General features: G+C 39.4%; 1 protein-coding gene across 3 annotated transcripts in view; it reads left to right on the forward strand.

Annotated features, from left to right (window-relative positions):
* Positions 1-17,460, forward strand: part of PRDM6 (PR/SET domain 6) — a 103,358-nt gene that overhangs the window by 60,121 nt on the left and 25,777 nt on the right. For all 3 annotated transcript variants that reach the window (XM_037801790.1, XM_037801792.1, XM_037801791.1), the window contains 2 exons: positions 12,708-12,835; positions 16,348-16,472. In XM_037801790.1, coding sequence (XP_037657718.1) covers positions 12,708-12,835; positions 16,348-16,472 — 253 coding nt within the window. The remainder of the gene's footprint in view (positions 1-12,707; positions 12,836-16,347; positions 16,473-17,460) is intronic.

The raw sequence follows: 17,460 nt of genomic DNA on the forward strand, positions 1-17,460 counted from the left end.
ATCATTATGTCAACCATGTGTGTTAGCATCGCAGTAAATATTATTGGGTTGAGAACTGTAAAAATTCCCTTAGAAAGGTAAGAATTCGCTCTCCCATTACTTATCTTTCTCCTCCCATTGGTACAAGATAAAAAAAGTACAGACCAAAAACAGTGGTTTTAAAATAGCAACAACAATCACAAAAGAAATCAGAGGCTGATAATGTAGTGATATACATTGCAAGTGTTTTCCCAGCAGGATAACACAAATGTAGTTCTTAACTTTGGGTAAGATAGTCAACTTCTCTGTTTTAAAAATGCATGTAAAAGTAAACTACAAAGAAATAAAAGGCTAGAATCTTTTTTCATTTTTTTTTTCTCCATGTGTGTATGTGTTTGGTTTTGGGGTTTTTGTTTGTTTGTTTTGGTGGGGAGGTGGGAATCAGAAAAGCACCAAGTATAATACACAACTGTGCATATACAGACCACCAAAAAATAAGTGTGTTAACTTTTTGCCATATTTGCTTCAGAATTTTTTTTTTTTTTTTTTTTTTTTTTTTTTTTTTTTTTTTTTTTTTAAATCATCATTTTATTGAGATATATTCACACACCACGCAGTCATACAAAACAAATTGTACTTTCGATTGTTTACAGTACCATCACATAGCTGTACATTCATCACCCAAATCAATCCCTGACACCTTCACCAGCACACACACAAAAATAACAAGAATAATAATTAGAGTGAAAAAGAGCAACCGAAGCAAAAAAGAACACTGGGTACCCCCGTCTGTCCGCCTCCCTCCCCTACCCCTCTACACATCCATCCACAAACTAGACAAAGTGGTGTTTGGTCCTCATGGCTTTCCCAATCCCACTGTCACCCCTCACAAGCCACACTTTTATACAACTGTCTTCGAGATTCATGGGTTCTGGGTTGCAGTTCGATAGCCTCAGGCATCCACCACCAGCTACCCCAATTCTTTAGAACCTAAAAAGGGTTGTCTAAAGTGTGCATAAGAGTGCCCACCAGAGTGACCTCTCGGCTCCTTTTGGAATCTCTCTGCCACTGAAGCTTATTTCATTTCCTTTCACATCCCCCTTTTGGTCAAGAAGATGTTCTCCGTCCCACGGTGCCAGGTCTACATTCCTCCCTGGGAGTCATATTCCACGTTGCCAGGGAGATTCACTTCCCTGGGTGTCTGATCCCACGTAGGGGGGAGGGCAGTGATTTCACCTTTCAAGTTGGCTTAGCCAGAGAGAGAGGGCCACATCTGAGCAACAAAGAGGCATTCAGGAGGAGACTCTTAGGCACAAATACAGGGAGGCCTAGCCTCTCCTTTGCAGCAACCGTCTTCCCAAGGGTAAAACTTATGGTAGAGGGCTCAACCCATCAAACCACCAGTCCCCTATGTCTGTGGTCATGTTAGCAACCATGGAGGTGGGGTAGGCGAATATCCCTGCATTCTCCACAGGCTCCTCAAGGGGGCACTACATCTTTTTTTTTTTTTTTTTTCCCCTTGTTTGTCTTTTTTCTTTTTTTTTTTTTTTTTTTAACTTTCCCTTCTTTTTTCAAATCACCTGTATGAAAAAAAAGTTAAAAAGAAAACAAACATACAATAAAAGAGCATTTCAAAGAGACCATAGCAAGGGAGTAAGAAAAAGACAACTAACCTAAGATAACTGCTTAACTTCCAACATGTTCCTACTTTACCCCAAGAAAGTTACATAATATAGCAACATTTCAGTGAACTTGTTCCTACTACAACCATCAGAAATTAACAGACCATAGTCATTTCTGGGCATCCCCAGAACGTTAAATAGCTTATCTGTTCTTCCTGGATTATTGTTCCCCCTTCCTTAATTGCTCTCTACTGCTAGTTCCCCTACATTCTACATTATAAACCATTTGTTTTACATTTTTCAAAGTTCACATTAGTGGTAGCATATAATATTTCTCTTTTTGTGCCTGGCTTATTTCGCTCAGCATTATGTCTTCAAGGTTCATCCATGTTGTCATATGTTTCACCAGATCGTTCCTTCTTACTGCCGCGTAGTATTCCATCGTGTGTATATACCACATTTTATTTATCCACTCATCTGTTGAAGGACATTTGGGTTGTTTCCATCTCTTGGCAATTGTGAATAATGCTGCTATGAACATTGGCGTGCAGATATCTGTTCGTGTCACTGCTTTCCGATCTTCCGGGTATATACCGAGGAGTGCAATCGCTGGATCGAATGGTAGCTCTATATCTAGTTTTCTAAGGAACTGCCAGACTGACTTCCAGAGTGGCTGAACCATTATACAGTCCCACCAACAATGAATAAGAGTTCCAATTTCTCCACATCCCCTCCAGCATTTGTAGTTTCCTGTTTGTTTAATGGCAGCCATTCTAACCGGTGTTAGATGGTATCTCATTGTGGTCTTAATTTGCATCTCTCTAATAGCTAGTGAAGCTGAACATTTTTTCATGTGTTTCTTGGTCATTTGTATTTCCTCTTCAGAGAACTGTCTTTTCATATCTTTTGCCCATTTTATAATTGGGCTGTCTGTACTATTGTCATTGAGTTGTAGGATTTCTTTGTATATGCAAGATATCAGTCTTTTGTCAGATACATGGTTTCCAAAAATTTTTTCCCATTGAGTTGGCTGCCTCTTTACCTTTTTGAGAAATTCCTTTGAGGTGCAGAAACTTCTAAGCTTGAGGAGTTCCCATTTATCTATTTTCTCTTTTGTTGCTTGTGCTTTGGGTGTAAAGTCTAGGAAGTGGCCTCCTAATACAAGGTCTTGAAGATGTTTTCCTACATTATCTTCTAGGAGTTTTATGGTACTTTCTTTTATATTGAGATCTTTGGTCCATTTTGAGTTAATTTTTGTGTAGGGGGTGAGGTAGGGGTCCTCTTTCATTCTTTTGGATATGGATATCCAACTCTCCCAGCCCCATTTGTTGAAAAGACCATTATGGCTCAGTTCGGTGACTTTGGGGGCCTTATCAAAGATCAGTCGGCCATAGATCTGAGGGTCTATCTCTGAATTCTCAATTCGATTCCATTGATCTATATGTCTATCTTTGTGCCAGTACCATGCTGTCTTGGCAACTGTGGCTTTATAATAAGCTTCAAAGTCAGGGAGTGTAAGTCCTCCCACTTCGTTTTTCTTTTTTAGAGTGTCTTTAGCAATTCGAGGCATCTTCCCTTTCCAAATAAATTTGATAACTAGCTTTTCCAAGTCTGCAAAGTAGGTTGTTGGAATTTTGATTGGGATTGCATTGAATCTGTAGATGAGTTTGGGTAGAATTGACATCTTAATGACATTTAGCCTTCCTATCCATGAACATGGAATATTTTTCCATCTTTTAAGGTCCCCTTCTATTTCTTTTAGTAGAGTTATGTAGTTTTCTTTGTATAGGTCTTTTACATCTTTGGTTAAGTTGATTCCTAGGTACTTGATTTTTTTAGTTGCTATTGAAAATGGTATCTTTTTCTTGAGTGTCTCTTCAGTTTGTTCATTTCTAGCATATAGAAACATTACTGACTTATGTGCATTAATCTTGTATCCCGCTACTTTGCTAAATTTGTTTATTAGCTCTAGTAGGTGTATCGTTGATTTCTCAGGGTTTTCTAGATATAAGATCATATCATCTGCAAACAATGACAGTTTTACTTCTTCTTTTCCAATTTGGATGCCTTTTATTTCTTTGTCTTGCCGGATTGCCCTGGCTAGCACTTCCAGCACAATGTTGAATAACAGTGGTGACAGCGGGCATCCTTGTCTTGTTCCTGATCTTAGAGGGAAGGCTTTCAGTCTCTCACCATTGAGTACTATGCTGGCTGTGGGTTTTTCATATATGCTCTTTATCATGTTGAGGAAGTTTCCTTCAATTCCTACCTTTTGAAGTGTTTTTATCAAAAAGGGATGTTGGATTTTGTCAAATGCTTTTTCAGCATCTATTGAGATGATCAATTGATTTTTCCCTTTCGAGTTTTTAATGTGTTGTAATACATTGATTGTTTTTCTGATGTTGAACCATCCTTGCATGCCTGGAATGAACCCCACTTGGTCATGGTGTATGATTTTTTTAATGTGTCTTTGGATTCGATTTGCAAGTATTTTGTTGAGGATTTTTGCATCTATATTCATTAGGGAGATTGGCCGGTAGTTTTCCTTTTTTGTAGCATCTTTGCCTGGTTTTGGTATTAGATTGATGTTAGCTTCATAAAATGAGTTAGGTAGTGTTCCATTTTTTTCAATGTTTTGAAAGAGTTTGAGTAAGATTGGTGTCAGTTCTTTCTGGAAAGTTTGGTAGAATTCCCCTGTGAAGCCATCTGGCCCTGGGCATTTATTTGTGGGAAGATTTTTGATGACTGATTGGATCTCTTTGCTTGTGATGGGTTGGTTGAGGTCTTCTATTTCTTCTCTGGTCAGTCTAGGTTGTTCATATGTTTCCAGGAAATTGTCCATTTCTTCTACATTATCCAGTTTGTTGCCATACAGTTGTTCATAATATCCTCTTATAATTTTTTTAATTTCTTCAGGATCTGCAGTTATGTCACCTTTTTCATTCATTATTTTGTTTATATGGGTCTTCTCTCTTTTTGATTTTGTCAGTCTAGCTAGGGGCTTGTCAATCTTGTTGATCTTCTCAAAGAACCAACTTTTGGTGATATTTATCCTTTCTATTGTTTTTTTGTTCTCTATGTCATTTATTTCTGCTTTAATCCTTGTTATTTCTTTTCTTCTACTTGGTTTAGGATTGGTTTGCTGTTCATTTTCTAGCTTCTTCAGTTGATCCATTAGTTCTTTGATTTTGGCTCTTTCTTCCTTTTTAATATATGCGTTTAGTGCTATAAATTTCCCCCTTAGCACTGCTTTTGCTGCATCCCATAGGTTTTGGTATGTTGTGTTCTCATTTTCATTCGTCTCTATATATTTAGCAATTTCTCTTGCTATTTCTTCTTTAACCCACTGATTGTTTAGGAGTGTGTTGTTTAACCTCCAGGTATTTGTGAATTTTCTAAGTCTCTGATGGTTATTGACTTCTAATTGTATTCCATTGTGGTCAGAGAATGTGCTTTGAATGATTTCAATCTTTTTAAATTTATTGAGGCTTGTTTTATGTCCCAGCATATGATCTATTCTGGAGAAAGTTCCGTGAGCACTAGAAAAGTATGTGTATCCTGGTGATTTGGGATGTAATGTCCTGTAGATGTCTGTTAAATCTAATTCATTTATCAGATTGTTTAGGTTTTCAATTTCCTTATTGGTCTTCTGTCTGGTTGATCTATCTATAGGAGAGAGTGATGTGTTGAAGTCTCCCACAATTATTGTGGAAACATCAATTGCTTCCTTTAGTTTTGCCAATGTTTCTCTCATGTATTTTGTGGCACCTTGATTGGGTGCATAGACATTTACGATTGTTATTTCTTCTTGCTGAATTGCCCCTTTTATTAGTATGTAGTGGCCTTCTTTGTCTCTCAAAACATCCCTGCATTTGAAGTCTATTTTATCTGAGATTAATATTGCTACACCTGCTTTCTTTTGGCTGTAGCTTGCATGAAATATTTTTTTCCATCCTTTCACTTTCAATTTCTTTGTGTCCCTGTGTCTAAGATGAGTCTCTTGTATGCAACATATTGATGGTTCATTTTTTTTGATCCATTCTGCGAATCTATATCTTTTAATTGGGGAGTTTAATCCATTTACATTCAACGTTAAAACCGTGAAGGCATTTCTTGAATCGGCCATCTTATCCTTTGGATTATGTTTGCCATATTTTTCCCTCTCTCTATTAATATCCTTTATTGTACCCATACCGAATCTCTTTAGTACTGAACCTTTCTCCAAGTCTCTCTGTCCTGTCTTTGTTTCTCTGTCTGTAGGGCTCCCTTTAGTATCTCCAGTAGGGCAGGTCTCTTGTTAGCAAATTCTCTCAGCATTTCTTTGTCTGTGAAAAATTTAAGCTCTCCCTCAAATTTGAAGGAGAGCTTTGCTGGATAAAGTATTCTTGGCTGGAAATTCCTCTCTCTCAGAATTTTAAATATATCGTGCCATTGCCTTCTCGCCTCCATGGTGGCTGCTGAGTAGTCACTACTTAGTCTTATGCTGTTTCCTTTGTATGTGGTGAATTGCTTTTCTCTTGCTGCTTTCAGAACTTGCTCCTTCTCTTCTATGTTTGACAGTGTGATCAGTATATGTCTCGGAGTGGGTTTTTTTGGATTTATTCTATTTGGAGTTCGCTGAGCATTTATGATTTGTGTATTTATGTTGTTTAGAAGATTTGGGAAGTTTTCCCCAACAATTTCTTTGAATACTCTTCCTAGACCTTTACCCTTTTCTTCCCCTTCTGGGACACCAATGAGTCTTATATTCGGACGCTTCATATTATCTATCATATCCCTGAGGTCCATTTCGAGTTTTTCAATTTTTTTCCCCATTCTTTCTTTTATGCTTTCATTTTCCATTCTGTCATCTTCCAGGTCACTGATTCGTTGTTCAACTTCCTCTAGTCTTGTACTATGAGTGTCCAGAATCTTTTTAATTTGGTCAACAGTTTCTTTAATTTCCATAAGATCATCCATTTTTTTATTTAGTCTTGCAATGTCTTCTTTATGCTCTTCTAGGGTCTTCTTGATTTCCTTCATATCCCGTACTAGGGTCTCATTGTTCATCTTTAGTTCTTTGAGTAGCTGCTCTAGGTGTGTCTCTTCTGGTCTTTTGATTTGGGTGCTTGGGCTTGGGTTATCCATATCGTCTGGTTTTTTCATATGCTTTATAATTTTCTGTTGTTTTTGGCCTCGTGGCATTTGCTGTCCTTGATAGGGTTCTTTTAGGGTTTGTAGACCAGTTGAAGTCCTTATCTCTAATTTATCAGATCTACAGCTTCGTGGAGTACACTTTCTCTAACTAACCAGCAGGTGGCGTCCACGAGCCACCTGTTCTCCACAAGCCAGATCTCCCCTGCTTAGCCTTTTTGGTGAGTGGGGGAGTGAGTCTTGTGGGGCCCAATTGGTGTCCCAAGCTTGCGTGTGTAGTTGGTGTAGCCTGCCCTGTATGTGGGGCGTGTTTCTGGGCAGTCGGGGAGGGGGGGTGGGCCTAACAATCAAATCTCCCTGATGATCCTAGAGTTTTAAAGCTACTGCAATAGTCTAATCCTTCAGTTCAGTCCTGCCACAGTTTGTCTCTGCCACTGACCCACAAGTCTTTGGTATTGGCGTATGGCTCCTGAGACTTGCAAGTGGGCCCCTCCTCCAGGCTGCGCACCCCGGGTCCTCTGTTGAGGGATGACTGCGCTATGTCACAGGTGAGTGCCGTCCCCCCAGGGCAGTTCTGGGCCGCCGGGCTGTGTTGGGAGGCTCCCAGTCTGCTCAAATGATGGCTGAATGGGGCTCTGTTAATTCACACTGCTCCCCCTTCCCAGCTCTGGGACATTCAGCCGAGGTTGCAGGGAAGGCCAATGTCCACGCCCAGTTTTGTGGTGTGTGCCTGTCACTCAAAGCACCTCCGTCACACTGGGTTGTCTGGGGCAGCTCTGGGCTATGGGGCTGGCGATGGGCAGGAGTGTTTCCTGTCCACCAGGATGGTGGCTGTGAGCGGACACCCCCCTTTTCTTGGGAAGTTGTGTTGTTTAGTGAATTTTCTCAGCCACTGGATTATTGCCTTTTGTCTCAGAGCTCTCTTATTTCTGCTCTTGACTTGACGTGCCCAAATTTCAATTCTTTGAAGCTTTCTGTATTGAGCTTCTTAGAGTAATTGTTTTAGAAAAAGCAAAAAGGATTTAAAAAAAAAAAAAAAAAAAAAAAACGGCCCTCCTCAGAGATCTAATGGGTTATTGAAATGCTAATAGACAAAGCAACCAGGGCCATTAAGGAAAGGTGCCCTGGGCGGAGAGATCAGCCTTGCTTCGGGATTTGCATATGCGCCTCAAGGCCTGATCTCCGCCCTTCCCCCTTCTGTGTTCACCAGAACTCCAAAAATCCTCTGCTTTTACTTTGGAGCTTCTCGTGTTGTTTTCCTTCTATGCCCGTCTCCTCTCTGCTGGGCTGGCTGCTCTCAGAGTCTCTGGTGTCTGGCCTCAGTCTATGTATGGTTGGAGTTTGAATCAGTAGAATGAGTTTCCGATGAGAGCAGCCACTGCAATTCTCCCTTCTCCTTCCTGGAGCTGACAGCCCCTCCTCCCCCGGGACTGAGCCTGGCAGGGAGGGGCGCGGGTCCCCTGGCCGCAAAAACTTACAGATTTCGGTGATCTCAGCAGTTCCACGTTTTCATGAGTGTTGTATGAAGTATGCCCAAAGACAGATTGCTCTGTGGTGTCCAGTCCACTCAGTTCCCGGCTTTCTACCTACTTTCCTGGAGGAGCAACTAAAACATACAGCTCACCGGTCTGCCATCTTGCCCCGCCTCCCAGAATTTTTTTTTAAAGAAACGAAACAATTCAGATAAAATTTATGTTCCCGTTGTTTTCCTCCCATTCCCTTCTCTCCCAAGGCCACTACTCTGATAAAGTCGGCAGGAATCCTGCTAGTGTATCTTTTCATAATTTCTCTCTCTCTACATAAATATGCATAAATATATGAATACAGAGTATTATATACACTATTTAAAAATACTGTATAGAGTGTTATTTTGTAACTTTGAAATTTTAACAAATAGTGTATGCATGAAACTGCAGCTTTTCTCAGTCAACATTACGTGGTTGGTGTTTCTATCAATTGGCTCTTGATAGTAGTAGTTCTAGTATAGTCATTTTAAGTGTTCAAGATTATTTTGTTAAACAAGTAAATGACTATTCTGATGGTGGATATTTCAGTTTTTTCTAATTATTTGCTATTACAGACAATGCTGCTTTGAACGCCCTTGAATTCATCTCCTTAGACACATGTATCAAAGTTTCTTTGGGGTAATTTCCTAGAACTGAAGTTGCTAAGTCATAGGGTATATGCACTATCAACTTTATTTAGATATTACATTCTCTGATTTACCTGGGCTATTTTATACTCTTTTTCACCAATGCTAGGCCTGGTTTTCTAAAACAAATATGCATAATATATTTTCTAGGGTTTTGAGGGTTTTCCACAGCAGAATTTAAGTCTTTTTCCCACCAAGGGTTCCATGTTTCTTCACATGTATTTCCCCTACTCCCAAATTGTCATTGTTTGGTTTTCTTTGGAGGAAAAGAGCAAATATTAAAACTTTGTTGTTCATGGGTATTCAGAATAAATAGTACAGTTTTCAGCAATATTTTGTATTCAAGTGTTCTTTCAAAATGAATCTTTTCCTTATTCTAATTTAACTCTCTTTGCTTCATTCTAATTATTTGAATGAATAAAATTTCTGAAATTTTTGGCATTTTCATAGGTCCTGATGGGGATTGTATATATACTTTATGGATAATTTTGGACATTTTTCTGCTTATAAGTCTCTTGAAAGATAAAAACAAAATAACCCTTGGTCTTGGCATTTGTCAAATTCCTTAAATATTTTACAAATTTCTCTCTTTTCTTAAATATTTTTGAGCTATCAGATATCCAACTTAAAATTTCATTTTAGTGTCATACAAATGTAGATGCTAACGCAGCCTCCAAGAGCAAACTCCCATACTTGAAATTGTTGCTACTACTTTAGACTGAAACCCCTTGAGTGGTAGATGAACTACTGCTGTCTTTGAATAGTTCAATTCCATGCACGAGTTTAACACCCGCTCCCCAGCCTTTTTAAAACTGAGTTCTAAAATGAAAACAAAGTTGAGCAAATGCTGGAGAGTAATGATAAACCCCAAGATAGTACCTAGAGCTTTTCTGAGAAGTCATCTTTATTTTCTGTTTAGCACTTGCACTTGGTTATTCTATTTTTCCAACTTTAATTCTCCTTATTCTAGAGGAATGAACAAATATAGGCAGCAGCACTTTCTGGCTCATTGTTTCTCTTTCAAGAAACACTGAGTTAAATGTTAACTCTTAAGAACACAGGTCAGAGAGCTGTGGATTGTCTTGAGCCAATTGCTAAGACACAGGGTTTCTGCCTTCCTAAATTACTGTGGTAGGAGGTGCTTCAGGCCATATTAATGCAACGAGCTCCTTCAGGAAATTGCACATGCTGTGAATGTATGTTGTTATGACTAGACATTTATGAAGCTTTTATTTATTTTTTTTTTTTGAGGGAAGTTGGGGGAAACAGATATAATCAGATTTGTATTTTGAAAGATCCCTCTGGCTACAGTTTAAAGAATAGGTTGGAAGGGTCCGGGGAGGCTGCAGGGAGATGAGTGAAGAGGCGATTGCTGAACTTCTGGTGAGAAAGGAAGCTGATTTGGTCTGGGATGGTAAAGGGAGAGGGATAGATGGACGGCCACACTTGAAAGGTATTTAGGATGCAAATTCAACTGAAGCTCAGTGATGGCTGGGTTCTGTGGACTGAGGGAGAGAGCAGTCAAGGTTGAATGAATGAGTCTCCTCAACTCTGCTTGGGTATGCAGTTACTGGGTCTGAGTACCTGCGTGGGAGTCACTTCACAATTTCCTCTGAAATGTTTTAATATCGGTGCTAGTTGAAGCCCGGTAGTCTCACACCATGTGCTACATTGTGTGATATTTGGCAAAAGCCTTACAAATAGCCATCTATTTCTACAAGGCAAATAACAGTTTATGTCAGACAGACAAAAATTGTCTTGTAGTCACAATATTCTTAATTAAGGACATTATTGCTGAAGCAAGAGTGTAAAAGGAAATGCTTAGCTGGCTAGTGGTCATTGTTCAAATGCGCCAATACTTAAGGAAGCACCCACTGCTTATAAATATTAGAGTTTTTGTGTGCTATTGAGGACATTGATTAAAAGCACAAAAGAGAATTGCTATGTGTACTTCTCAAAATGTTTCATAATTATTTCACCAGCAGTCCTCATGGAAAGTTTGTACAGGAGTGGGGAGGGGGAGACAGAGAGACAGGGTCTGGGTCATCAGCGTTTTTGGCTCCATTATAGATAAACACTGGTGTTAAACGGAACCTAACAGCTTTGCTTCACATCTCATGGCCTGTCAGCAGCAGACTCGGGGTTGAGACTTTGCATCTTAACCAGCTTCCTAAAAACAAAACAAAAAGATCGTGTAATCGAGCCTAAATGTGATGTCTGTTATTAGATTGCTCGTGTAGCAGATGTATCTACCATATTAAATGTTTTATTTTCTGCTGTCATCCAAAAATTAGGAATTTAAAGACATCATTAGCCTTCAATATAATACAATCCAGGAATCAAAATATTCAGAAATCTCTTCATTTTTCTCAGGTTAAATTTATTATCAATTGTGCTCACTTTGGCTTATTTATCCAGTCATAATTTCTCAAACAATTATCTTTATTTCTCAAACAGTTGTCTTTTATTTGTGGGGATTGGTGGAAAGGTTGAGGGGTGGAGAGGAATGAATTCATGAAAAGTAAAAAACAACAGCAACAACAACAACAAAATCACCAAACTTCCAGGTGTTTTGAAATAACTGGTGGTAGTAAAAAGAAACTGTCATCACTAAGCCTTTGCGCCCCCAGAAAAGAAATTAATATAAATGACCCTATTAATTTCAGGGCCTAAAAGTAACCAGTGAGGCTCTCTGTAAGGCTTATTCTGTGTGTCTTTTTGGAAAGGAAAAGTGGAAAGGCTGGCTAGCAAGAGTGAGGGACATTATTTCTTAGGATGCTCTGGGGAATGCCTCGGCAGCTATGGAAGAAATATCCCACCGCTGATTTTATTTGCAAAGCTCCAGGTATACCACGGTCCTCCTGAAAATCATACTCCTAAGAAACTCTTTTAACTGGCCCTTGCTTCCAGTGCCAGGGATGACCTTCTAGAATTGCTATGCATTTGTGTCCTCCTCATCTCCCGCTCCTGGATCTGAACTGGTTTCTAGAAGGGAGAGCTATTTCCTCCGCGCCAACAGAATCTGCGTTTGGTTGACGAGCTAGTTGTTTTGCATAAGACCCTTTGTCCCAAGTTTATTGCCAGGCTTGAAGCTGATTCATTTGCTTGAATGCCATCTTGAAAGAAAATCCGCTTTTGAGTTAAGAAATTGAAAGTAAGTTAAGAAATTTGAAGTCCACAGGAAACAGCTAATGTTTTCTTTCCTTTTTTGATGGTCTCTCTTTTTTGATGACTCCTCTCCTAATAGTTTCAGGTCCAGACGGCTGAAGTCCTACATCTTTTGTGAAGTGAGAGTTCATTTATTTTACCTGAATCAGAGTCTGTTTCTCTAGCTCTTTACAGCTTCGTACTGTCCAACTGCCTTCTGCTTGTCACCCAGCTTGTCGAACAGATGTTTACTGCCTCCAGAATGTCTTCGTATGGTTATATGTTTGAGGCTGGGGGATGCTTATGTAGATATTCCAACCATGTCAGGGCAGCCTCTCCTTTCAGCTTGCTTTGTTTATCTGGCAGCTCATTACTTAAGACCAGCCTGTCAAAAGAGGTTAAATATTCTTTGGGAAACATGGTCACATCCTTGAGATACCACAAATATGTTTAATACGGGAAAGATTGGCTCGATAAGAAAAACGTGATCGACTCGCATCACCAAAAAAATATTTTCCTGTTACTCCAATTGAGTTTCCACAAACATCAGTAAGCACTGGAAAACCTACGGGCTATAAATTTCTGCAGCCAACACATAAAGACACCAAGGGAAGTAGGGAAAATGATTGCTGATGATTCGTTCTAACTACTTGACCTTCTGACCTCTTCTCTAGATATATGACCAAGATGGGACACTACAGCACTTTATTGATGGTGGGGAACCTAGTAAGTCGAGCTGGATGAGGTATATCCGATGTGCAAGGCACTGCGGAGAACAGAATCTAACAGTAGTTCAGTACAGGTAAAGTATATCTTGATTTACCACTTACAGAGCTGAAGCCCTTTGGCTTGCATATACAAATTCAGGCTTGCTGTTAGTTTTGAAAAAAATCCTGCAGAACTCTGCAAGGACTGGCAGAAAGTTTTTTTTGCTAGGTTTCTGATACCCCTTTAGTTCTTGCAACAGTAATTTAATGAGAATTCAGGGATAAAGCTGCTAGCAAAGGCCTCTTTCATTCAGTACACATGGTAAAGTTACTTCTGCATCATGGGGACACAAAGGCCTGAATGAGCCCAGCAAACCCACTGATTTGGGGCAATTCTTCTCAGCAGATGTGTGCACACAGATCAAGTCGGTCAGAGATTCAGGCCAGACCCCCTTGCTGACAGGATGCCTCCCAGGGGCAGCACTTTTATTTGCCTAGAGGCATGGGAAACCAAGAACGCTCAAACCTTAAGGGTGCCCTTCCAAAACTGTTAAGCTCGCAGCGGCAATGGCTGAGCCAAGGTAACCTCTCCTGTCCCTTGGAAGGTGCCAGAGCATTTGAGTTCAGCCCTTTGACGATTCAGGATATGTTTGAGGAGAAGAGGTGGTTTCAGACCATAGAGGAGTCCCCAGTTTCCCAAGATGTTTGGGCAAAGACCAAAAGGTGGTAAAGACAAGGCGGAGCCATCTCCGTTTCCCAGAGTCACGTATAGAAGCCTTTTGGGAGCTAAGAAGCAAGACGGATTCTCAGGGTGCTTAGCCCCATCTGCTTAATGCACCTGTTGGTCAAGCATTTCCACTTGGTGCCTAAGAAGGGTCGAGAGGAGACTAGAGGGCAAAAACAAATCAACTAGGAAGAAAGCCCTACCACTAAGCTTTCTTTTTTCAAAATCCCTAGAAAACATGTGCCATATAAATATATGACCTCAGTTATAAACAGTCGCGTTCCCTTTAGAATCAGAAGCAACTGTTTAGCTTTATTAGGCTCCATAGACACATCAAAGCAAAAGGCCCTGAGTTTGGCAATTTGGAATCCTGCCCATGGCTATTTATTTTCTTTTCCTTTTTTTGGTTTTTAAAAACGAAGTCTTTAAAAAAAAACAAAAACCAAAAAACAAAAAACAAACTTTCTTCCCCTTATAGGCTAAAAGCTGCACAAATCTGGCTTGCTATCCAAAGGGCTCTGATTCAAAAGGAACATATTTGGGCAGCATGTGACTCACCGCCTTGGTTTCCTATACAGTTTTATTTCATTAAAATAATGGCTAAAATGAAATCGTGCAAGACAGTATTTGATTACATTGCCATGTATGGGCTTTCCTCACCTTTGCTGCAGCTGCATTTCTGTCGTAAAGTTTTTATAAAACTCAGCTAGAAAAATCAGTAAAGATTGTGCTTGTCCATTCAGCAAGAGATAGTTTGGCTGGCTCTGTAATGAGTACCCAGGGAGCCCTCCCAGCAAATTCTGAATATGGGGAAACAAGAAAACCCTGAGAGGAAGGTGGGCATGAGTAAGTCATTACCTATCTGTCAATATTAAGTGGGTTTTACAACTCCCTTTCATGATGGTGCTTAAGCTTTGAGTTCTCTCTGCCGATCTGTTTTAGATTACTTCAGATCTTTACAAAATGAACTACAAAAACACAATTTAAAAAACTGGCATCCATCACCAGTGACCATGTCCAAGAGTAAGAAAATAGAAAAGTTGGACCCTGAAGAGCCAGCCTAATTTTTATTGTACATGAATGTCCTCTTCACAAAAAGTCAGCTGGTTTAAATTCATTCTGTTATGATTTGTAATATCTAAATGGAATTTTCTTCAAAGCTCCCTTGATTGATTGACCCTTAGCTGAACGTTTTGTTTTTATTTTGAGGCTGACAATAATGTTTGTTGGCATGTGTTCTGCTTCAACTGTGTTGGGACGCCATGAAGCTATCTTTATGAGTCATCCAACCACAATACTAAATACATGTCAGCAAAGGAAATATTATCTGAAAAGGGAAAAATCCCTTTGATGTGCTTCAACATGCAGAGATTTCTGCGAGTTTTGGAAGCTCTGCCCGCTTGTAAGGAATGGTGTACGCTTACACATTTTTCCCCCTCTCGGCCTACTTCGTGCCTCAGGAGACCACCCATTGCTTGAAAACAGTTCTGTTCTTTCAGCGGCAAAGTGTGTCATTTGGTTTTAGCACATTCGTTTGCCCGGCGCAGTGTTTATATTAAGGGAAGCCAAACCGAGAGATGAAATGTTACAAGGGTGAAGTACAAAGTAGACTCAATTTTTCTCAAGTTAGGGGATGCCAGTGATTTATAACTCAGCTCCAATTTTGATTTTTTTATGTAGCAGTGGAAAGAATTAATAAAATGCACAGCTCTTGGAGATGAGGAGGGAGGAAGGGGAGTGAGGGCTGGACAACTGGCTGGAGTTTTTGTCAGATATTCATAGAATGTTGGGAAAAACATTTTGCTTAGCTAGCAGTGCCCTCATGAGACAGAATGGCAGCAAGTAAGAAAAATAACAAGATAAATGAAATTTTTGCAGCTGCAAGTAAAATATTGAGAATCTGCACTTTTTTATTGATCTTTATGATCCTATTGCCAAGAGCCACTTTGTGGTGACAAAATATGTTGACAAGTGCATATCTCACTGCCATGAAAAATGTGGTGAAGGATTCACCTTATATCTACAGTGTTATACAAGGAACAAATTGCCCTGCTATAGCCAATTCCTTTCAGAAAAGCTAAATTTAAAGCCCACCAACCTAAACACTTTTATCTTGAACCTGAGGCTAATATTTGTAGCAATTCTTCATTGAGAAAACTAGTCGCAGTCTCCTCATTTTTTTAAGTCTGTAGATTTTTCTTTACAGTACCAAAGCTGTTATAAAGAATGTTTATTTCTTGGTACTTTCACTGTATCATTTCAGAATGTAATCTTTCAGCCATAGTAAAGTGCTCTTCTTGTATTTATTGAATTTCCATCGATTTCACATAAGAGGGTTTTTCTTTTCTCCTGTATCAAACTTTAGAAGAAAGGCAATGGAAAGGAATTTTATTTCTCTCCATCTTTATATCACAAAGCTGCTTAATTTTATTACAAATTTGGGAACTCCCAGGGCCAAGTTGTAAGAATACATTTAATGCATTTCCTTCAAGTAAGAAATCAATGGTATTAATTTATTAATGGGGCTAGGGTGCCAGTGTCTTTGTCATTTGCCAAGAGAGAGAATTTTCTCATTAGTGGGAGATGGAATTTTTTTTTTTTTTAAATGAATTCTTGGTTTCTGCTCTCTACTGAGCCAAATATCCATCTCTCAGCCAAGATGCTCTGTAGAGGGACACTAGAAATAAATTTTAAGTTGTTTATCTTACTGGGTTACAGGCTCTAATTTGTTGCTGGGGACAGAAGTGTGGATATAGATTTATTATAAATAGAAACTGTTTAGGTGGAGCTTAGCAGAATTTTGGGAGAGGGCAATTAAAATGTCGAATGGGGGTACATGAGTCCTACCTGTTACTAAGCTGGGTTTTCTTTTGTTTTGAATAGGTCGAATATATTCTACCGAGCCTGTATAGATATTCCCAGGGGTACCGAGCTTCTGGTGTGGTACAATGACAGCTATACGTCTTTCTTTGGGATCCCTTTACAATGCATTGCCCAGGATGAAAACTGTAAGAATTTATTTTAGCTCTGAATTCACCTCTCAAAATACCTATCTGAAAGCTAACTTTTAAAGGGTGTTTCTTGAAGCTCCTGAAATGTGGTTCTCTGTGGTACATAACTCAAACGTGCACAAGTCTGTTTTACCGTTTTCCTTCCCTGGATGTCTTTTGCTTCTTTCACAGGGCATTTTAACCTGCACAGGCCAGTCCTTCTTTGCCTGTTCACAATTTCATGCCTCACCTCCATTAGCATTAGGGTTTTTCCTTTGCCATAGTTTTAAGTACTTGCTAACAGCAAAGTTAGATGAGCTGGTATTTACTGAGCACCTGCTATGTGTCTGCTTCTAAGCTTGGCACCTTAGGGAGTGACAAGAACAGCATGAGATACACCTTCTGCTCTGCAGGAATGCACAGTCTTGTTGAGTCCACCCTATCAGCAAGAATGGAGCAATAAGAAAACAATACCATCTATCTGGGCTGACACCCCTCCAGTCAGTTGGGATGGCCATCTCCTAGGCTGTCGCTGGAGTGAGAAATGATAATATAAACCATAGACATATGACTGAGGAATTGGTGTCTTTCTAAATCTCCTAGTCTAGAACAGACCATGTAATTTTCTTCTATCTTTTAAAAAACTATCTAATGTCTAGGCAAATGAAAACTTGCAGCAACTTTCACTTACAATTTATATTTTTGTTTTCTCAATTCTTTGAAAAATGTTATAGCTTCCAGTATTTGGAACAGAGTTAGATAATTCTGATGTGCTTCGGTGATAAACACTGGTTTCAATGATGCTGTTTGTTTTCGTCACAAAATTAACTAATCTGTGAAATGATAATCTGGTGTTACCCTACAAAGGAGGAAACAGAGCAGATCTATATTGTTAGTGGATAAGGAACTTCATTTTGAAAATGTGTTATTTTCCTTTTTCCCTGTTCACTTTTTCTCTCTCACGCACACTCAAACACACACAAACTCCAATTTAAAAATGCTCATG

This window comes from Choloepus didactylus, chromosome 13 (genome assembly GCF_015220235.1).
Source record: "Choloepus didactylus isolate mChoDid1 chromosome 13, mChoDid1.pri, whole genome shotgun sequence".
Classification (NCBI taxonomy): Eukaryota; Metazoa; Chordata; class Mammalia; order Pilosa; family Megalonychidae; genus Choloepus; species Choloepus didactylus.